General features: G+C 33.9%; 1 protein-coding gene across 1 annotated transcript in view; it reads right to left on the reverse strand.

The window, feature by feature from the left end:
• The window catches only part of LOC129801938 (uncharacterized), a 108,293-nt gene that overhangs the window by 66,203 nt on the left and 17,359 nt on the right, over positions 1-24,731 (reverse strand). Inside the window, exon 2 of the mRNA XM_055847426.1 lies at positions 2,922-3,349. Coding sequence (XP_055703401.1) covers positions 2,922-3,040 — 119 coding nt within the window. The 5' untranslated portion in view covers positions 3,041-3,349. The remainder of the gene's footprint in view (positions 1-2,921; positions 3,350-24,731) is intronic.

Here is a 24,731-nt window from a genome sequence, read left to right on the forward strand (position 1 = left end):
ATTAAAAGACTTTAAATTTTTGCCAAAGCCTTTGATTCCAGGTGTGGATCTTCTTCAGTATTTTTCTGACAATTTTCTAAAATCTCCTACTTGTCCAATTAACACTAAACCTACCGACCGTTTTTGGTCGTTTTTCCTAGAGCGCTCGGTCAAATGACAGATCGCGATAGGGCAAGATACTTAACAATTTTTTCTTGGAAAAGATGAAAAAAAATAAATTGAAACACTGAAAAATATATTACATACATTTTTTTGTGAAATTCATAAAGTTTGATAGCGACATTGTACCGTTAAAATATGTGTTAATTTTAAAAAGCTTTGAACCGGCCAATTTGACCGGGTCTTGGTAGATTTAGTGTCTAAGCCGTTTTACAGTTTAAACTTCGTTTTTCGTCTGCCTACGCTAGACTTTATCACTTTGACGTTTATTTGGAATTTTTGTGTCAATTTTAGACTAATCTAAACAAATAAAATTCTCAATTCGATGAAGAAGACCTAACAATGGTCGAAAGCTCTGGCAAATATTCGAAGTCTTTTAATTTGAAACGAACAAATTACTGGTGAATACCGGAAAATCTGCCACTAAATTATATTATAATGTGACTCAATTTCGTTTTTCCAGTTTTTTGGGAAGTTACAAATAGCTTAAGTTTTTATTTTTATATCTATTTGCCAAACTTAAATTAACTTTATTGAAACTAATTAATTCCAGTTATTTAGCTAGTTTCACTTGGATATTGGCTATTATGTATTAATGTTTTATCAAAATTTTACGTTTTTAAAAGTTATACATGCCTAAAACTATTTCACTCTATTGTCGAGTAAAAAATAAACGGAATGAAATAAAGTCAGAGTTTCTTAAGGAGTTACGTAGGACAAAAAGATTAGAAACGACTATTTTTCGAATTTGTTTTATTCACAACATAATGAATTTTTATTTTTATTTAAACTAAAGCATAAAAGTACAGCATTTCAACAATATTTTCTAAATTTTTCATCAGAAAGCCGTAGGGTAAGTGTGCCAAATTTCGGCATAGTTGCATGCAAGCGCCAACGTCTTAAGCTTTAAATGTTATATTTTTTAATAAAAATTGAATATTTTTGCTACTTTTTTTAAGGAGTATTGCTCGGAACCTTGTAGACAATTTATCGTCTTTATTTTCTTTAAAATCATTCTTAATACATTTTAAAATTAATAAAAATGTATACATAGCGTTGGTGGCTTATTCTGGCCATCTTCATTCTCATAGTTCCTTGTCCTTCCGGAATTCTTCCAACGTCTTTTTCAGATCATCTTGTTCGTCGAAGAGACATTTTTTTCTTATTTTCTGCATTGTATAATCTCTATGCAAAAACTTACAATTCATGGAAATTTGATGAACAAAAAATGTGGCCGAAATTGCAAGCTGGCCGGAATTGGTACACTTACCCTAAATATTTTGTTTTTATTTGAAAAGTTTTTTTTTTTCAAAACCCGTTTCCAAAACTGAATTTTTGAAATTTTGAAATGAAAATTTCAGAAAACATGGTTAAATGTTGTACATTTCCATGCTCACCAGTTCGAATGATTTTTTTTTAAATTATTATCAAGATAAAAAATATCAAGGAAATATTTTTTTCAGTTTACAGTGACCCTCGTAGCTCCTTATGTGACAGTAGTAAATTTAATATTAAAAAGCATTAATAAATTAGAGAATAATTAGATATGCCTCTTATTATATACATATTTTTTTTAAACTTCATTTCTACAATAATAAAAAAAAACCTTATTGTAGAGAATTTCATTGCGGAAATGTAAGTGTTTAACGTCACATTGGCGTCATGATGTTGGAGATGAAAAGGAGAGGGATGCGAAGTACGTGAAACATGAGCTGATGACACATTTTTGCGCGACAAGCAGAGGCCACAAGATGAATACTAACCATATTTCCCATCCAGCACCCTCATAATTTGTCTTGTGCAGAATGGGATGGGGTTTGAGCTTAGCTGGGTAAACCGTGGCCTAGAAGGGTAACTGAAGCTTTCACCAGGGTCGAATTGATATTAATCGCCTCTCGGGGCAGGCCACTTAAAATACCCAAACAGAAATTACTAGCCAATGGTTTTAGCCTTCCCCGGACCCCAGTAAACCCATCAATTCACGTGGAAATTATTACTTGTGAGGGGAATGGTATCTGACAAATGAAATTTAACCGTCAAATTTGTTTTAATTTAATCTCCTGCTCGCAGAACCGTTTTTTTTTTGGCATATGAAGGTCATTTATATGGCAGATTGAGCGGCAATTGGTAAGAAAATTTATAAAATTTAGTAAAAATTTAATAGAAAATTCGAGAATAATTTGAAGACATAAAAAACCCTCTTTATTGCTTTTCTCTTGCAATATTTTTCGGGCAATACTTTGTAATATTTTTCAGGGCGTTGAGCCAAAAACCCACTATTATTATTATTAATATGAAGAATTCATGCATAACTATGTTAATGAGGTTCTCAAGGTGTGTTGAGCTTATGCACGATTCACCTGAATTAGCATAATCCTAATGAGATAGAAATGTAATCATAATAGCTTACTGCTTGACGAAACTCGTTCAAATACGGAGATTCCGATAGTTGATAAATTTTGCAAGTAATAATAATTATAAAGTCAGAACTTCTTCTCAAACGTATATTTTTCAAATAATTATCCCGAGCAGAAAAATTAAATCCACCAAGCGCATTCATCTCATTACACCTGCCGTCGTCGCAAAAATGGAAATAGATAAAGTTTTCCATGGAAATACAATTTTTAATTGTTCTTTAGAGAACTCCTACAATTTATCGTGCGGATAAAATTTATTGCTTTAATTGTATTTTTCACTAACATTCTTTCTGTTGAGCAAAATTTTTGCAGTTTTCTTTTATAATTGATGCAAAATAAACTTACCCAACAGCTCCACTAGAAAGCGTCCTCAGCTCCCTGTCGAGAGTTTCCTGGACATTTCGATCGGAGTAGAGGCCAATCGGTGAATTAAATTGCTTGTGAACAAGAGTTCGTTGAGCCATGGTTATATATCTTTTGACAAACGGTCCTCCTTCTAGTTTCTACTAAATTATTGATGTGTAGAATGATTTATAGATCCTCAAAGTTGCCGCTTTCGCACAGTTTCTTGTGTTTCTAGCAACTATACAGCAATTGAGAGGCTCAGAATGGTCTTTCTCTGTTTCAAATTCAACGGAAAAGACACAGAATCTTGCTCTCAATCCTCCAAAATTCAGAGGAATTTCGTTCGAAGTTCGTGGCTTGTGGCTGAATTCTACGGATGCTGTTTATTGAAAGCGGCTACAGTTGAGACCACGTCGAAAACTACAAAACTGCAAAAAAAACAGAAAAAAACCAATCAGAATACTAGATAAATAAAATTAGTGTCTGCATTTTTCAGCTGTGGCACTTTTTTTTAAATTCAATTCACGAATAGTGAAAATTAATTTTAGATAAGATTTATAATAATTGGACCTCGGGAAAATTATTAGGAATGTATTCGGAATTGTTAAAGTTCGTAAACACTTTTTCTATTCAAGAAATTTCTTCAATTTCTCATAATGTTTTTTGTATTAAATTCATATTTAAAAATTTATCTACAATAATAACGTGATCTCATCCGTAGTTTAAAACGCAAAACCTTTAGTAAACCTTTAGTAAAATCTGAACTAAAGTTCAGATTTTTAGAAAAGAATATTATATTGAGTGAAAATTGCTACTTTGAGTCATAACTTGGAATCTGTAGAGCGTTTTACAGGAACATTTAGGAAATGTTTCTCAAAAATGCCATATATTATTAAAACATCGTAATTCCAGAAAGCTACTACTTCTAGTGTTGTTATTGAAAACAAAATTCTCAAGCTTTCTGTTTGGTTTGCTTATTTTTGCCTCCACACCATTTTTGAGATGAATTTTTTAATGCTTTTGATGTAGGTTACACTAAAAAAGAACCTTCACATGTATAAGAATAAAGAATATAAAGATTATATACTTTCAGAACTTGGAGTATAACAATTAAAACCGAAAAGTTTGCAAACTTATATCTTCCAAAATAATTGACTGTAATAATTTTGTTATCACTATTAATAAATTGCTAATCCCACAATTTCAATGCAAATATAAGGTATTTGTAGCAAATTTGAAGTTCGTAGTAAGGTTCGTATGAATGTGCACTAGAGATGTTAAAATTTACAAACCTAATTTTCTCAATATCTTTAAATCTGAACTCTGCACACGTATGAAAACGATTAAGACCATTACAACAATCAAATCCTTTGACAACATTGCAGAGAACACAATTTAAGTATTATAGATGTTCAATATGTGACTTCTACTTCAATAATAAAATATTATTTGTGTATTTTTTTTTACAATTTCACTAATTTACAAATTTTATTTGAAATTACCACATTGCGAATCTATAATTTTAGCTTCAAGTTCACAAGCATACTTAATAAACTTACATTATAAATAATACATACTATAAACAGATCTAGGCTCATAACTTAGTTTTAAAATAAATTTTTATCACATTAAATTTTAAATATTTTGCAAGTTATCTTCATTGCATTTAATGACAAAGTTTGATTAAGTTTGTGAACTTTGAGACTTCTGAGTGATTGATGTAAAGTTCTGAGAGTAATTAATTTCACAGATTCCGCGGAAAATTAGTTTTACTTTTAAGCTTCGTGTTGTAGTCTTAAAGCACTTCAAATAAAATTTCCGGAAAATTTTTTTTTTCTAAAATTAAAATTAATAACAATAATTATGAATTACGTATCGTTCATGCACAAAAATTAAATCTATATTACTAACACTTCTCCTATTCATAAGCTACCGACTTTTCGGATGATTTTTTTTCCCCTAAAATAACAATTAGGATTAAGCAATTTTTAATATTCGTCTTTAAGAACTATAAATTTGTAAAATAATTATAAGAATTGAGCTATATTAAGTGTATTCTCAAACAGCTAACACCTAAAAGAAACCTACATATATATCATTAATTAGCTTGAACATGCTTTTCGAAAAAAATGGAATAAAAGGGACAGATAATCCTAACCGGCTTATGTACCCTATAAAAATTCTGAGCTGTCGTAAGCACTACTGGTAAGGAGGTTGTAGGCATTACTAGTATACAATACGAAGTCCATAATTAAAGGGAATTTTTCGAACAAAACCCCTTAATTTTACTCCTAGCCGTCAGGACTTCACGTAAGATATACCTATTGGATACCGGTATGGCATAAGTATGGTCCCCCTTACTTATGCCTTACGACTAGGGCATATGTATAGAACACATGTAATGTATAGTTATATCTCAGTTAATTAAGGCATATGAGTATGCCTTACATAGGCCCTACATATTATGGCTTACATAGGTCATAATTAACCCTTACTTTGTTATAAAGTAAGGCTCACGTGTAGCTCATGATAGTCTTACGTAAGGTATTCTTGTAAGTTTTATGTATTCTATACTTGTAATGTGTAAGTCAATATTACAAAAATAAAAAGACAACTTTCGTCCTTTTTTTAGTGGTAATACCACCCACCAACCACCTCCCACCTCTCTACTATTATTGTGCAGAACTCTAACTACCAATCTAACACATTTTTAGTTGGATAAAAACTCTTCCTTACCTTGCCGCTGATGAGATTCGAACCTGCTATATTCCGTATACGAGTCCACTGCCTTAACCACTGAGCCAATTCCCATATGAGATCTACTTCGCAAAGTTTCCTCATAAGGTGCGTCTCATGAGTGAAATGTATGGCATACGTAAGCAGTTTTTAATGATTTTACGATTTCCAAATTCCATTTCTTGATACCCTATCTATTTCTTTACATATGTCATACAAAGCAATAAGCTTATGAAAACCATTTTACACTACTTTAACAGATCTGCCAAGGGATCAATCGTTAAAGCAGTAAACTTGCATGAATATAGTTATGGTTGCACGTTCTGCAGGTTCGACAGAGTCTTTAAAAGAAATCTAAGTAACAACTTTTTTCTAAGAAAAGCTATAGTATTGTTTTTACTTTAACAGTTCAAAAATTGATTAAAAATACATTCATACAATGAAAATACATTTCAAGTATCATACTATTGTTCTACAATATGGTGACGTCTGTGTATAGAACATGTAAAATGGCTTAGGTTTATACCTTACGTAGTCAATACAAGAAACACTATACTATGGTATACAGATGAAGTTGTTTCAGATAGTCCTTACATATTACCTTCCTGTATGCAATACTTATTCTCTACATAGTACACCTTCCAAAATGATATGTCATAACCCCTTACCAGTATTGTATTAGTATAGAAAATACAAAGCGACTTCCTATTATACCTTATATAGTCAATACAGGTAAAACAAAACTATGATATACAAATGAAGTTGTTTCAGGAAGTCGATACAAATTGCCTTCATTTACGCATTTCTAATTCCACGCATACTACATAATATATTTCTTACAAAAAGATATCTAGTGTTTAGTCTATCCAAAGATACTTTATCCGTTTTATCGATTCTATATTGAGTGTTTTTTGTAAGATTTTTAATAATTATGAGCCTTTTGAGTATGTAAATTTGCTCTAGAGGTGAACAAAAAATTATTGAATTTTCGATAATTTGTATAACATTTTACCCGAAATGCCCAATTGAGAGAGAGTCTTCATTTCAAATTTAACTCATTGCAAAATTGGTCATTTCTCAGCCATCGAAATGGATTTACAATGTAATAGTCTTTAAATTTGATATACATATTTTATGTGAATTTGTTACTTAGGCCTTTTTCCAGTTTTTAGTTCATACGAATATTATATTAAACATTAACTGGTATGTAAACATTGTTTATAGCAAATGTATTTTTTATTTATTGCATTCAAAAGCAATACAAGTACAGCATAATTGCACATTACAAGAAATGTAGTAGTACAATATAGTCTACAAGATGTAGGTATACCCTTCGCTTATTCATTTTGTTTAGACTTCTTGAAGTCACTTCGTATGAATGCCCTACTTAATGTCCATGTATGGTCTATGTAATCGTAAATTGAAGTCATTTCTACTTTTTGGCTACAAAATGATTACTTGTATGGAATACATGCTGCTTACATGTAATGACTTCTATGAAGTCACTACATGTATTCCTTACAAAAACCTTACATACTACTCTAAAGTAATTACTTACATGAATGATGTAAGTAATGTTTACATTTTACCTCTACATGTTCCTTTAATACACATCACTTGTAATGAATGCTCTACATAGTGCTTACATGTAAGGTCAGAATTTTTATAGGGTAGGTGAGATTCTTAACGTGAGCTAACTCGGAGTGCATGCAAATTCGATTTAGAGCTGAAGTTGGGAGACGCCATTCAGTTATCTTGAATAAAATTCGTGAAATTATACAAATTTTGTATTTAAACCAAAATATCAAGGATTTGGATGAACTGACAGAAAAGTGTTATATGGGTGAAATGTAGACCAGAATGTTCTCTATCATTTTGCCGTAGAACATGATCTCATCGATTACTCAGAAGCCAAGATAAGCGAGGTTTTTTGTTTCTTAACTCGTTTTTTCATCCAGAGTTCCCCAAGTAGTCATTTGTTGAACTTCAACTATATCAAAGAATTGTTGTATTTTGCGGGACTTTCCATTTAAAACCCCTATTTTAAGTGCTTGGTGGAGTAGAGGCAGTCAAATTGGCATCTGAGTGATTTGAAAGCGTTATTATTGGAAAAATCAATTTTTTCACACTTAAACGGCAAAATCGGAGTAATCGCGTAGTCTGAGTGGAAAATGATGTATGGACGAAATGTAGAGACAAATGTCCTCTACAATTATGTTGAAGTAATCATTAAAATCGGTTCAGCGACAGTCGAGATAATTGAGGTTATGTGATATTGAAATTGGTTTTTCGACTGTGGCGCCCCTGGTGTTGGTCCCACGAAGTTCAAATATTCTAGAAAGCTGTAGCATTTGGTGAGATCTTTCGTTTAAGCCCTCATTCATCAAAATCGGTCACATAGAACCGGAGATATGATTTTTTGAATTTCGTGAACTTTGACCCCTCATATCTCCGGTTCTATTAAAACCACAGCGCGCATACGCACCATTTTGGAAACGTCCTAGACTGGACTACAACATACTAAAATTTCATTAACTTGCACAATGCCGTTTTTGAGAAAAGTGACTTTGAATTTCGATGAATTTTGACGCTATCACAGCGCCACCTGTGGTGACTTTTTGAACTTTCATCTGAAAGTGCTCATCGAGACGAAACCAAAAAGGTAAAATTTAGGTCGCTATGTTAATTAGAACCGGAGATAGAGGCCGGTCAATGTTCGAACTTTGACCCCTTATAGCTCGGGTCAGGGGTTATGGATCGACTTAAGGTTTTTTTTTGTTTGATAGGTATAATCAACGGCTACAACATACTAAATTTTCAGCCCGATGCACAATGGAATTTTTGAGTTATTTAACTTTTAAGATTTAAAAATTTTCTTTTTGAAAAAAGCGCCCCTAGCGGTGGTTTTATGAACCTGCGATGTTAGAAGGGGAAGTGGCATTTCACGAGAGCTTTCCAAAAAGCCCTCACTTTTTAAATTCTGACAATTAGAACCGGAGTTATGGCCATTTTAAGAAATTTTTTTTGGACCCTTATAGCTCGGGTCAGGGGGGTCGGGGGACCTTAAGTTTGGTATTGATGGAAAGCTCTAAGGCCCAGCTATAACATACTAAAATTTGAGTCCGCTGAATGCCATAGGGGCGGAGCTATTGAGAAAACAAAAAAAGGGGGGTCTTCAAAATGGCGGAAGGAGGGGTGGGGGGTGGGGGGTCTATGCACCAAGTTACAATTTTCACCCGATATATAACCTTTGCCGAAAACCGCAAGTCGATATATTTTTTAGTTTAGGAGCTATTAAGCTCCAAAGAGCGGCCGGCCGGCCGGCCGGCCGGGAACGTAATTTTGGCCAAATTTTGGCCAAATTTGAGGTCGATCGGACGACATGAAATTTTGTTAGGATTATAGTAGGTGAGATTGTTAAGAATCTCACCTAATAAGAGACAAATAACTTGTTCACTGGAGGGCCTATCGCTGCATCCCCTAATTAGTGAAAAATGTGCAGCTCGTAATTCGTGTATGAAAGAAATCTAAAAAACTGCACGGTTTTTTTGACCTAGTTTGGATTCATTCAATTATATTCGCATATACAAAGTTTTGGGTGCGATTTTCCGCCTCACACAGATCTTTAAATATCCAAAGAACATTTTTTTTTTCATTTCCAATACTTTCAATATAATTAAAATTAAAAATAATAATGAAAAATACAAGTAACAACGAGATCATCTCAATTCCGATACCACACTGTGAAAAGAAAGGGGTGCGATTAACTTTTTTTAAAAAACAAATTCTTCTTTTGATATTTTTCGACCTGAGAAATGGGGAATCGTCTCGAAATTTCGTATGCAAAAATAACTGAATAAATCTGAAGAAAGTCAAAAAAATCCACACAATTATCTTATAAACCTTAGCATGACCGATTTTTTTCCAAATATCTTTTAAAAAAATGATTAGGGGAAAGCGAGCTACCTTCGGACGATTCAAGCTTCGTATAACTCAATTTTTTTCTATGTTACTTATGTATTTCACACATGTCTCTTTTCTGGAAATTTGAAGCATTAGACTAACTATTAAAATATAATATCATTATGGGCATAATTCATTTAAAACACATTAAAAATGAACTATTCGAAGCTTGAATCGTCCGAAGGTAGCGCGCTTTCCGATATTAGAACTGTATTTAATACTTAAACCAAAGAAGAACCAAAGAAAATCGTCGAACAGGAACTTTTAAATGGTTATCATTTAAAAAATGTATTAATTCATTCAGTAAATAAATTTTTTACTAACTTTACCCACCAATTTTATAAAATCGTAAAAATAAGAGAAGTTTTGGATGTTTGTCCTAGCGCTTGCATATCTGTTCGGATTTCCTTAATCATTCATTCTGTATCGTGCAGAATACTTCGAATCGACTTCTAACTTTTTTTTTAATATTCTTAGATAGTTTATCTCTAGATTGTGACAAGAAAAACTCGATTTTTATACAACCTTGAAATTCAGACCCCTCCTTAATAAAAAGTTAAAAATATTATTTTTAATAGAGGCATTCGCACATTTCCACTGAATCACATTAAATATGTAATTAAATTAAAATTGTAATTAAATAATTAATGAATTAATTAGGTAAACACAAAATGAAAAAAATAATAAACAGAGCACACATAATATTGACGATATATTGTTTGTATAACATTTGATTGAGCTGAAACTGGTTAATATTTTAATTAAAAAACCGCGGATAATTCATTTTTAGGGTGCACTATTTCACAAAGTCTGAAAAACTCTCCTTTAATTCATTTAATCGTCACACGTCTTTGGTATCATATTTAAAGAATATAGAGAATAACATTACAGATCTACGAATTTAAGATATTATAATCAAAATTAGACAAATAGAATCGGACATTATCATTTTGACAGTTTTAAAATTGAGTTTTGAAAAACTCAAATAACTTTATATCCATATATATATATATATATAGAAAAAATCAGGACGTGACTGCGACGAATGATTTTCCAATGTGATATCCTTGAAAGTTTTATCAGAAAATTGATAGGGGAATCAGGGGCAGTAGTTGTAAACACTGATTTTTGCGTCTGTACTATTTGGACTTATGTGGACCATTTATTCAATGCGCTAAAGGTTCCTATAGCATCTATAAATTGATATAGGTCTCGTTCTCTGAAGTTTTACGTATTGAAATTACATTTTTGGCCTATTTTCGATTTTCCGTGTTTGAATCTAGGGTAAAGGGGTTATACGCTCTCAATTTTTTCAGGAAATGTGAGGCATATGACTAGCAATTAAATTATATTACAATGAATAACTTGTATTGAGGAACATAGGAAAAAATCAATTATTACGAAGCTTGGTCCTACGAAATATGTATAAAATGGGCACTTTCCCCTACCTAGTTTTAAAAAAAAATCGCACTATCTACGAGTACCCCATGTTCGCTACTGTCCCAGTTCCCCCAGTTTTGTACAGTAACACTTGTATCATTTATATTGTACAGTATCATATAAACCGGTCTAAAACTTCCCCTAATGTTCTTTCAGAGTGTAAAACAAGATTATCTTGGAAATCAGTTAATTCTGTACCTAAATATTATCATGAATCGACTGGAAAACTCTTGAAATTCTATTACTTTGATAGGTAACTGGTACACTCAGTCCCGGCATGGTACACTTCGGAATTATGCACCTGACGAGATTATGCACATACAATTATACAAGTTTGCCTACTTTCGGGAGTCAATTTATGAAATCATTTTTGAAATACGCCTAAATGTATACTATCTCGTGACGCGGGAAATTTGAAATCACTGTGCTTCTTTTTCAGAATAAAACTTTAATTTCTTCTATTAATGTAATTTTTTTAAAATTCTAACCATTTATTGAAGAACTTTGGCCAAAAAGTACTGTTTCTTAATGCATTTTTATTAAACAGTTGAATTTTTTTTTTGTTTGAACTACTTTTACTCCGCGCGAAATTCGATCTACGGCCGATTTATTCAAAAGAAAGCCCCTGCAGGTATGCAATTTTTTCGATGCATAATGCCATTTCGCGCGTTTTTTTTTCGATCCTGAAAATGTGCATAATCCCGGGACCGAGTGTACGTTTCTGGTATTATTGTTGCAAAATCCGACATTTTGAAAATTTTTATTTTAACGTAAATTTGTATAAAATAATTTACATTTAGAAAGACGAAGGTTTTAAACCATCCCTGCTTTCAAAGAGGTAAACAAAAATAGTAATATACAAAGCTAAACTTAAACTGTCTCATCCTCCTCTAACTGAAATACTGCATAAAATGAATAAGGACCTAAGATATATTAGAAAACTCACGACCATGGATCAACTTTAGTAAGTAAGTGTTAGAAACACATAAAAATATTTTGTAAACTTTTTCTTTAAGATTAAAATTTCATTAAAAATAATTCTTGTCATATGAGCTCTGTTGAATTTCCATTTATTTCGTCATATTTCTTAATGTAAGCAAAAGAAGGACTTGGCAAATTCCCAAGAATATTGGAGTTCTTTAGAAAAGATGGTGGTTCGGTAAATTAAATTCTATTTAGTTCTGGATGGGAGGGAAAATTTCTCTCTCAGAACCATTAAATTCACTTTATGAGATCCCTTAATTCCACATTTATAGTGTCACTACGAAAGAGTTAGACCATCATTAGAGACGACTTGTACAGATAATCTTCAAAGGGACCTGCTCATTTGCCCACAGGACTATGGCCATGGAACATGTGACACTCACAGAATATGGCCACGATAAAGGGATAATTGTCAGTGGGGATCTATGGATAAGGATTAGTAGAGGGTGTGACAGAGGGGGATAGTGAATGAGGATGACATACTGGTTGTATCTCAAAACTAATTGTTATATCCACTGAGTGAATTTCATTGATTTCTTATCCACTGATCTGTGTCACAGTTTCACCCTTAGGTCAATTTTGCACTTTAACAGAAGTATCCTTTATGCAACTTGCGTTCACCTTTGGCTCTCGAAGCCCTTCATCCGTGAAAAAAACATGACTGTTTTCCAGAGGAAATGGCAAAGAAAGAAAAAGAAGATGATGAAAATATCTCAAAGGAGTTCCTTGAGTTTCTCATTTCTATGAGTACAATAGGTAAAGAGACTTTTGTGTTTGAATTGAGAAAATACTCCAGAAAAGGTGTCATTATCCCCAACCGCTATTCTCTTGCCCTCCCCCCCCCCCCTTTCACCTTGAATTTGTATCTTATTTTTCCCATCAAATGGCAACAGCTCTGAAGATGAAGTTGCTGTGCTGAATTTAAAAGAGACACATTCCCAATGGTTTCTCGATGATCTATTCCACACGAATCCCCATCAAAATTACGAGGACACTTCATATAGGGTAACTGGAGAAAAAAAATCTCCTGTGCGAGATAAATCCTTTTCGATTTACACCCATTTTGTAAGAAAAAGAATTCCATAGCATAAAATACGAAAAATCTCTGCACGATGGAAATCTCGTCGAAAGGTGAGAAATTTATTCGTTTTTCACATCATAAAATTGGAAATTCTTGTGCGCAATATACAAAAAAACTGCATCAAAAGTTTTAGAATTTTCTCACGAGTCCAATAAACATTTTCATCCCTAGCTTTTCTTGTTGTTTGAGTTTTTCTCAAAAAGTTCTAGTGACTTTTTTTAGCCTTTCGAGAATTTCTCTTAAAGTTGAGTGTTTCTCAGCCTTTAAAAAAACTATAAAGTTTGAAATAATATTGATTTCATTTTTCTTTTTTAAATTAATATCAATAAAGAACTTTGAGAGCTTTTCCTAAATGAGACCTTCAAGTTATTATAAAATGAAAAATATTTCTTGCATAAAGAACAATGACATTATTTTTCAAGTACCACGTTATCGAAATTATAATAAAATCTTACGGGTTCCTAAAAATAGATATAGGATTATATTTGTTAAGACTCCGGCGCGGAGCATCTTTTAGATCAGGAAAATTTCACAAAGTCAAAATTCACAACGCTTTCTTTCTTAAAAGTTTTGAATATGTCTATCTTACTCTCTCTAACTCTTCTTCTTCTTCTTTTGAACATCACACCATATTAAATTTTATGTTTAGTCCAATTTTGATCCTGAGAGAAGAACACTCTCAGAAAAAAAAGAGGTTGCGATTAACTTTTTTTTCGTCTTTACTTTAACACTTTTTGGGTGTAAAAATATATCAACATTTTTTAATGTTAATTTTACACCTTTTAGGGGTAAAATCAACATTAAAGAAGGGTAACTTTAACCCATAATACACCTAAAAAGGGTAATATTTACACCGTTTTCGGATCAATACTGAAGGGTAAAATTGACATTTCCGGAGTGTTATTTTAACTATTTCGGATTTCTCTCAGTGAGGGAGTCATTCAACTATCCTTAAAGGCCTAGATTTCAATCGAATTTGGATTTATCTGAAAAGTCTTGAAATTCCAAACCGACTGCAACAGATCCAATCAGTAATGGATCGGTAAAATATTTGGTACAATTTTCTACAATTAATTTGATCAATTTGATCAATTTACAACTTCGAGTAGGTTTTAAAATTACGAGAAAAAGCTTTTTTATGGAGTTCGACCAGAATGCAAAGCCTCTAACGCTTTCCCACTCACTTTCTCTTTTCTTTATAAACAAAAACAAATACAACTTTTCCCTGTTAAAGGCACCAACAATTTCTGACAAGTTAAAAAAAATCCTTCATCCAAAACAACGATGTTTGATGAGGGAAATGTTGCAAACTAACAGTTTATTTGTTCATAAAAATGACATTGTTGATTCTTTTTATGACTCCACCCTCAATAAAATTGCAATTTCCTGTGTGATCCATCTCACTCGCAATTTGATGATCCCCAGAAGAAAATCGTGCTGAATTTGTAGAAACTTGTAGTGATAAGCTCATTTTACTATAAAGGAGCTGTGATTCTTTCACTAAGAATTTCATTTTTTGATTTTTTCATTATGACTAAAATAACTTAATTATGATGTTAATGAAATATTAAGATACGATGTAGAACGCATGACCAATTAGACCATTGCTAACCCAGTCAAGGGTGAACTCATCAACCCTAATCTTCTATTCCTTTATCACAATTGTATTCTTAATACTGTGAATGGATGCTATTACTGCGACTTTTATCATATAAATTTAGTTGTTCTGCACTTTCATGAATGACCTTTTATTCTAAACGGAGTTGAATAAGGATTATAAATGTCACAGCTCAAGTTCTAAGACTTCAGAATTAGATAATCATTTAAGAAGAAATTGCTTTACAATTTTAAATTAATGGAATTTATGTATTTCCTAGAAAATACAAAAATATAAAGCATGTTTATTCTCTTTAATAGAAATGTATGGAAACGTGGTGTAAGGTTAAAATTAAAGGCCTATCCAAAAAAAAATTTTTTTGAACATTAATGGGTCTGAAAATACCTATCATGTGAATATCAGATCGATTTGTATAACCTAATGAACTACATAAACTGTGGTATAGAAAATCTTTTAAAAAACGGCCCTATTGAAGCGCGTGCGGAACTTTAGAGAACACGGGACCACACAGGACAAGGACGAAAAAGCTATATTGAAAGACTGTGCTCATCACAAGCAGTAAATAGGATTTTTAGGAGTGCTTTAATGTGCCTGGGCTAGTGTAAATAAAATATATTGAAGTTGTTGGGCAACTAAGTACAACTTTTCGAAGGGAAGAAAAATTCCAAGTAAAGATTGCGGGAAAATTCTCTCCATTTCTTAAACTTTTTCAATGATGAAATAATCTTCACTTATCACTGAGAAAAATTATCCCTGAATAAGCTTGATAGCCCAATGTGATTTAATATCGTATTCCCATAATAAGATAATCGTTAATGCCACTCCATCTCACAATATATGTCGTGAGAAAGTGAAGAATGGGTGAAGAAGAGGAAATAGACATGTGATCCTAATTCTATGCGACACATAATGGATCATAAGTGTAAGCTTCATTAGCTATAATAGTTTGTTCAATATTCATGTTTGCGGTTATAGTCTTTCCCTTGCCACTTCCTTTCACGACATCCATAGAGAAACATGGGATTGCTCTTCGTAGGGGCTGAATTTTGCTGAAACTTCAATACAGAGAGGATTAAAATGGGTAACGGATACAGATAATGGTGAGAATTTCAAACATGGTGTTCTTATCCTGTTTTGCACTCATTTGCTGAGGCTACAAAGTCACACAATGTGCTTCAATGGTGAATTTAACAATCCAAACCCCCCTGTAAAAGACGCATTGTGGAGCGTAAACATTCGCTGTTTTACCCGGACCAAGGGGGTTGGGGAAATTTACAAAATGGGAAAACTTTTCATTATGTTTCTCCTCATCTTCATCCCATATCTTCCTAAACAGCTTACACTGTCTCTTAAGTCGAATTAAATGAATGGTGAAGTTTACAATAGATTCGCACTATGCATATACTTGCTACTACTTCCGATCGTGGAATTTCCTGGGTAACTTCTCGATACCATTGAAACTTTCGATGGAATTTACCCCAAACTATCACAAGGATGAACTTACAAAATACACTCCAATATCAAGAACTGAAACCAGGAGTTTAATACGATGCCCTTAAGAATACTCTTGCAATAGATAGTTTAACTGTTAACTATATCCAAATAGACAGCAAATATATAATCTTTGGATTTTAAAATGTTTGTTATCTGTGCTCACTTCCCAGTGAAATACTTTGTCATATTTATTCAAAATTTAAATTTTCTGTTATGGCTAACGTAAAGTTGTGTAATGAATTATTGTGAACTTTTGTTAATTATTCTAGTAAGATATATTTAGAATGTATTTAGGCATTTTACTACTCTTAATCGGCTTGTGGATTTAGACTATCAGATGACTTTTTCACGAGTAATTTTTTGGGAAAATATTTGAATTTTATTAACTAATATTAAAACTACAAGTATCCTTGTACCCTTTTACAATTTGAATAAGTATAACAAATAAGAGCATTTCTCTATAAACTTATGGTAAAGCGTATCGAATAATACTATAATTAAAGAAGAAGGATAGCAAAGCGTCCCAGGCTTTGGGAAGTGCTCAAACTCGTGACTTAGATTCTATTCCTCAAAAGTACTTTCACAACATTTACCGTTCTCAACCAATTTAAACCGATTTGTAAATAACTCGAAAGATCCCACAAAATAATTTTAAGAGTAATAAAACTGATTTTCGGTCAAAAAATTCTTATCGGTTCATAACCAGTTCATTACTGGTTCATAACCGATTTGAATGGATTTATAAATCACTCAAAACATTGCCTGAAATAACTTAGGACCAGTATATAATTGAATTTCGAATAAAAATTAGTTATCGGTCATTTTTTTTATCCCACCTTACCTATAAGGTCTTATTGGCTTATAACCCATTAAAGACCGCAAACTAGTTATCGGTTATGAATCGATTCATTGCCGGTTCAAAACCGAGTGGAACCAGTTCAGTTTTGTTGGAAATAATAATAATAATAATATTTTTATTGCATTTAAGCATACACAATTGATACAAAATTCATAAAGCAATAAGGCATTAATCTCCTTGCGTCCGCTGCCCAAGACCTTTCCAACGTGCCCAAACATGACCCCATTAGCCTGATAAATGCGCTCTCTAGAACCTTTATTAACTATTAACCTTGAAAAATCGTTATTAGAAATGATCCAACGGTATTTTTGCACATGGTTGAGTGTCCGCCTGGGTAATCTCTAAAATATATCCATGAAAAATAATCACACGACGCGTTTTCGAAAAATCCCCAAAAAATATGGTTTTCGGAAAATAAGAGACATGTTAACGATCCTTGGGTCGACTTTTGCGGGAAACCCTTAGGTCCCAAGTCGATATCTCTAATCGTTTGGCCTCTAGAGCTGGGACAGCCGGATGGACTGACGAATGGTCTCCGGGGGCCCTAAGGTGGGAATTTTGGGGGGGGGGTGAAAAAATCGAGAGATTATATAGTAGAGTTCGAGCACTTAAATCTTTATTCGTGACCTCCATATGTCAAAATTAAGTAGAGGTATCTTTATTTTCTTTTCTTCCGCCTACGCCTACATACTTTCTTACACTCCAAAAACATTTTTGAATTAATTCGAAAACGGCTCTAACAAGGTCTCTAACGTTTTCTTTTACATTTAGATATTTTTGGGTCTAGCTCCAACGATTCCTGATTGATCAAAGTTCAATCGCTCTAGACTAGAGGGCTTATTTCACAACTGATTTGATCAAATTTCGGAAAACTTAAAATTACCAATTGCACCGCATCTAGTAATTGAAAGTACCTGTAATTGAATTATTTTTCTCAAAATTTTTCTTTTTATTTGTCCGTATGGTGTTGCTACTAATGTGAAAACGTCCTTAAATACACATAACCTTATGCAAGATTCGTTTTCGAAATAATTTTCTAATTTATGAATTAAATATGTACACATACTACAAAATACACATTTGATAGATATTTCACAACAAGCTCTTGTCATCTCTTACTAAATTATGACTCCAAGATATTATTTTCAAAGATTATGTGTTCTTTAAATTGCCCTATCTCCCTCTAAATTTATTTTTCTTGAATTATTATATCCATTATATCAAATCTTTTTTTTTCTAGGAATTGCTATATTTCGACAACGATTTGCACTTAATAGCTACACAAAAAAGACTTCCCTTTACAATTTTTTTAGGTATTCAAATTTATGAGATCAAAACCGTAAACAATTTTGCTAAAAGCTCTTTATCACCACGTCAATTGATACTGAGCCCATCCATTTGTTCTCAATGAAAACAATCCAGCATTACTTGTATCCAAGTGAATGAAAAGTGGTGAGAATTGATGTAACATCACTTTAGCTTGATGGTTTTTCTCATTTTCCAAAAAGCACGAGGCATCATATGAGGCCTTTTCGCGGGTATTATTGAGAGTATCACACACATTTATCCTCACCACCACAGTGTATCCCTCAACTTCCGCCAGGATACATTCTAAACATCAACCTCAATCGATTTCCCACTGTAATCCGGCATTTAAACATATATGATTCCAATTTGGATTAGTGTCAATGTTTGACTAATAGTTGTGTACTCATCTCAATGGTGTGGTTATTTTCACTTTTCGCGGTGTTATTTAACATGGGTATGGGAAGGGGGGGAGCAAGAGTCCCTGAATGTGGGAGCTTTTTAGTGGTCAATTTCATGCTGTTACCTAATGAATTATTTTTCTCCGGTCGAACAGATGTTGCTCTCGATGGAAAACCCACGATTGGCAAAAAATTGTGTACAAGCTCTATCACTTATTTTATCACACCATAATGTTAATAGTCCAACGATGAAATACGGTTACAATGTGTTCGATGGGAAGGACCGGTGCATGAGTAAGAGCACTATATTATGGGAGATATTTTCATTTAATAACATATAAATATTAAATGACCAAAAATAATGTTCAAAATATTGGTTTTTTATTAAAAGAGCTTTCACCATACGCCATACTTCATTAATTTTTCCATTCATTGCATATCAACAAAAAGGGACAGATAATCCTAACCGGCTTATGTAGGTGAGATTCTTAACGTGAGCTAACTCGGAGTGCATGCAAATTCGATTTAGAGCTGAAGTTGGGAGACGCCATTCAGTTATCTTGAATCAAATTCGTGAAATTATACAAGTTTTGTATTTGAACCAAAATATCAAGGATTTGGATGAACTGACAGAAAAGTGTTATATGGGTGAAATGTAGACCAGAATGTTCTCTATAATTTTCCCATAGAACATGATCTCATCGATTACTCAGAAGCCAAGATAAGCGAGGTTTTTTGTTTCTTAACTCGTTTTTTCATCCAGAGTTCCCCAAGTAATCATTTGTTGAACTTCAACTATATCAAAGAATTGTTGTATTTTGTGGGACTTTCCATTTAAAACCCTATTTTAAGTGTCTTGGTGGAGTAGAGGCAGTCAAATTGGCATCTGAGTGATTTCAAAGCGTTATTATGGGAAAAATCAATTTTTTCACACTTAAACGGCAAAATCGGAGTGATAGCGTAGTCTGAGCGGAAAATGATGTATGGACGAAATGTAGAGACAAATGTCCTCTACAATTATGTCGAAGTAATCATCAAAATCGGTTTAGCGACAGTCGAGATAATTGAGGTTATGTAATATTGAAATTGGTTTTTCGACTGTGGCGCCCCTGGTGTTGGTCCCACGAAGTTCAAATATTCTAGAAAGCTGTAGCATTTGGTGAGATCTTTCGTTTAAGCCCTCATTCATTAAAATCGGTCACATAGAACCGGAGATATGATTTTTTGAATTTCGTGAACTTTGACCCCTCATATCTCCGGTTCTATTGAAACCACAGCGCACTTACGCACCATTTTGGAAACGTCCTAGACTGGACTACAACATACTAAAATTTGATTAACTTGCACAATGCCGTTTTTGAGAAAAATGATTTTGAATTTCGATGAATTTTGACGCTATCGCAGCGCCACCTGTGGTGACTTTTTGAACTTCCATCTGAAAGTGCTCATCGAGACGAAACCAAAAAGGTAAAATTTAGGTCGATATGTTAATTAGAACCGGAGATAGAGGCCGGTCAATGTTCGAACTTTGACCCCTTATAGCTCGGGTCAGGGGTTATGGATCGACTTAAGGTTTTTTTTTGTTTGATAGGTATAATCAACGGCTACAACATACTAAAATTTCAGCCCGATTGCATAAGGAATTTTTGAGTTATTTAACTTTTAAGATTTAAAAATTTTCTTTTTAATAATAGCGCCCCTAGCGGTGGTTTTATGAACTTGCGATGTTAGAAGGAGAAGTGGCATTTCACGAGAGCTTTCCAAAAAGCCCTCATTTTTTAAATTCTGACAATTAGAACCGGAGTTATGGCCATTTTAAGAATTTTTTTTTGGACCCTTATAGCTCGGGTTAGGGGGGTCGGGGGACCTTAAGTTTGGTATTGATGGAAAGCTCTAAGGCCCAGCTATAACATACTAAAATTTGAGCCCGCTCGATGCCATAGGGCTGGAGCTATTGAGAAAACAAAAAAAGGGGGTCTTCAAAATGGCGGAAGGAGGGGTGGGGGGTGGGGGGTCAATGCACCATGTTGCAATTTTCATGCGATATATAACCTTTGCCGAAAACCACAAGTCGATATCTTTTTTAGTTTAGGAGCTATTAAGCTCTAAAGAGCGGCCGGACGGCCGGCCGGCCGGACGGACGGCCGGCCGGCCGGCCGGCCGGGAACGTAACTTAGCCCCCCATATATTCGTGATCAGGAAGTGGCGAAACACATTTTGGCCAAGTTTGAGCGCGATCGGAGGACATGAAATTTTGTTAGGATTATAGTAGGTGAGATTGTTAAGAATCTCACCTAATACATATTTCATAATGCTTGCCGAAATAATACAAGAACAACGAGCAATTTTTTTAAGTCCCGGTGCAATGGCTGTAAAATTTTTACAAGGAAAAGTGAAAAATAGCTTCACTCTTTATTAGGCTTGATGGGCCCCTGTTTCAGCTATGTCTGCAGTAACATCTTCATAACATTGCGTAGGATTCTTTTCATTATTATAAGTTATATAACTTTCAAAGAATGGTATACATTGGTCAAGATCTTAATTGTAAGAAACGTTACACAACTCCTTTCCCTTAGTTAGGGGAATTTACAGCGGAAACTCGTCAACGTTCAGTGGGGTCTTCAGCCAAAACTGATCCAAACTCTATTCCTTAGCAGAAATTGCTCCACCACGGATGAGGAGACAAATCATCTCCAGTAGAGAGATATCCAAGGTCCTTTCTGAACCGAAGCATCTTCTTCATGATTACAAAAAACTAAGAGCAAGGCTGAAGTCTCGCAAGAGCTTTTGCCACTCTGTCAAACCACTTGATCAATCTCAGAAGGAGGCCATACTTATTCTGTGAAAGGCAGGTTTTTCACCAGATTTTGTTGAATTAAGGGAGGCCTTCCGTCTGGTGGTGACTGACTGGCAGGGTTTGCGGAATCTTTGTTTTTTCCATTTTGTTTTTTACACTTTTGTTTTTCCTAGTTTGTTTTTGGAATCTTTGTCTTCGGTAATTTTTGTTTTTTGGAAACTTTGTCTTTAGAAATCTTGTCTTTCATACATTCATTAAATAGTATTATTAAATATTTTATATTTATAATATTTATTATTTATATTAAATATTTGTTGTCTTCCAGGCCCTGAGACGACTCAATCCCAATCCTTGAGGCCCAGCACTCCGAGCCTGACCTTCACCCTTTCGTTGTTCTCTCCCGACTGACTATTTTCTTCAACCATACTGTCTGACATTTCTTCCACTCGTGGAGAGGAAATGGCACAGAAATTTTAAATAGTAACCGTAAAGATTATTAAAGAAGGACAGCCGCCTACATATTTTATATTTATTAAATAAAATAGGTGAGATTCTTAACGTGAGCTAACTCGGAGTGCATGCAAATTCGATTTAGAGCTGAAATTGTGAGTCGCCATTCAGTTATCTTGAATAAAATTCGTGAAATTATACAAATTTTGTATTTAAACCAAAATATCAAGGATTTGGATGAACTGACAGAAAAGTGTTATATGGGTGAAATGTAGACCAGAATGTTCTCTATAATTTTTCCATAGAACATGAACTCATCGGTTACTCAGAAGCCAAGATAATCGAGGTTTTTTGTTTCTTAACTTGTTTATTTCATCCAGAGTGCCCCAAGTAGTCATTTGTTGAACTTCAACTATATCAAAGAATTGTTGTATTCTGTGGGACTTTCCATTTAAAACCCTATTTTAAGTGTCTTGGTGGAGTAGAGGCAGTCAAATTGGCATCTGAGTGATTTCAAAGCGTTATTATGGGAAAAATCAATTTTTTCACACTTAAACGGCAAAATCGGAGTGATAGCGTAGTCTGAGCGGAAAATGATGTATGGACGAAATATAGAGACAAATGTGATCTACAATTATGTCGAAGTAATCATCAAAATCGGTTCAGCGACAGTCGAGATAATTGAGGTTATGTGATATTGAAATTGGTTTTTCGACTGTGGCGCCCCTGGTGTTGGTCACACGAAGTTCAAATATTCTAGAAAGCTGTAGCATTTGGTGAGATCTTTCGTTTAAGCCCTCATTCATCAAAATCGGTCACATAGAACCGGAGATATGATTTTTTGAATTTCGTGAACTTTGACCCCTCATATCTCCGGTTCTATTGAAACCACAGCGCACATACGCACCATTTTGGAAACGTCCTAGACTGGACTACAACATACTAAAATTTCATTAACTTGCACAATGCCGTTTTTGAGAAAAGTGACTTTGAATTTCGATGAATTTTGACGCTATCACAGCGCCACCTGTGGTGACTTTTTGAACTTCCATCTGAAAGTGCTCATCGTGACGAAACCAAAAAGGTAAAATTTAGGCCGCTATGTTAATTAGAACCGGAGATAGAGGCCGGTCAATGTTCGAACTTTGACCCCTTATAGCTCGGGTCAGGGGTTATGGATCGACTTAAGGTTTTTTTTGTTTGATAGGTATAATCAACGGCTACAACATACTAAAATTTCAGCCCGATTGCATAAGGAATTTTTGAGTTATTTAACTTTTAAGATTTAAAAATTTTCTTTTTAATAATAGCGCCCCTAGCGGTGGTTTTATGAACTTGCGATGTTAGAAGGGGAAGTGGCATTTCACGAGAGCTTTCCAAAAAGCCCTCATTTTTTAAATTCTGACAATTAGAACCGGAGTTATGGCCATTTTAAGAAATTTTTTTTGGACCCTTATAGCTCGGGTCAGGGGGGTCGGGGGACCTTAAGTTTGGTACTGATGGAAAGCTCTAAGGCCCAGCTATAACATACTAAAATTTGAGCCCGCTCGATGCCATAGGGCTGGAGCTATTGAGAAAACAAAAAATGGGGGGTCTTCAAAATGGCGGAAGGAGGGGTGGGGGGTGGGGGGTCAATGCACCATGTTGCAATTTTCATACGATATTTAACCTTTGCCGAAAACCGCAAGTCGATATCTTTTTTAGTTTAGGAGCTATTAAGCTCCAAAGAGCGGCCGGACGGCCGGCCGGCCGGCCGGGAACGTAACTTAGCCCCCCATATATTCGTGATCAGGAAGTGGCGAAACACATTTTGGCCAAGTTTGAGCGCGATCGGACGACATGAAATTTTGTTAGGATTATAGTAGGTGAGATTGTTAAGAATCTCACCTAATATTATGAGTGAGGGATTTAATGTAGTGAAATTATGAGAAATTTATTAAATTTCCAGTGTTTTTCCTCACAATATTATATAGATTATTATGGTGCTCATGTGGATAGAACACCAAGTTAAGATAGTGTACTTAAGCTACATACAACATCCATAGTCGTATTTCTTCTTAATATCAATTCTCTGAAAGCTCTTAAGCATGATAGTAATTTTTTTATCATCTTCGTCAGACAGTGTGTTAAATTTCCCAAATGTTCTTTTTTTCACATGTAGCACTTTTTTGTAATTCACCCTGTAGCAATAGAGATTGAAGCCAATTTCGTGAATATACTTTGTGGTGATGAAATGTAAATATTTATTTAAAGATGAACCTCGCAAAAAGCGCCAAAAGTTAGGCGAATTAGCACGCCACAAGAAAATGAGAAGAATTATCATATGGGAAATCTTCTATAGTGAATTCAGGGAAAATTTGAAGATTATTGCCCATCAAACGAATATCTTCGCATGTTTATTTACACTACCAGATATTTAAATAGTTCCTCAGGGTGTTTCAAGTGGGGGATGGGAATTTCTCTACATGCGGTGCAAATCCTCAGACATTCTCAAAATGCTATTTGTACGCCACTTTAATGATTTGTTTATTAACTTGTACTTTCAGAATAAATTGTGGAATTTGTCCAAAAGCCCCATGAAAATTTTCAAGAGGAAGAAACTCTTAAGTGCATTTAAGTGAAGGATAATTTGGAGAGACTTTAGTGACTGAAGTGTAGCAAGAGTTGCAATTATATTCCTAT

Source organism: Phlebotomus papatasi, chromosome 2 (genome assembly GCF_024763615.1).
Source record: "Phlebotomus papatasi isolate M1 chromosome 2, Ppap_2.1, whole genome shotgun sequence".
Taxonomy (NCBI): Eukaryota; Metazoa; Arthropoda; class Insecta; order Diptera; family Psychodidae; genus Phlebotomus; species Phlebotomus papatasi.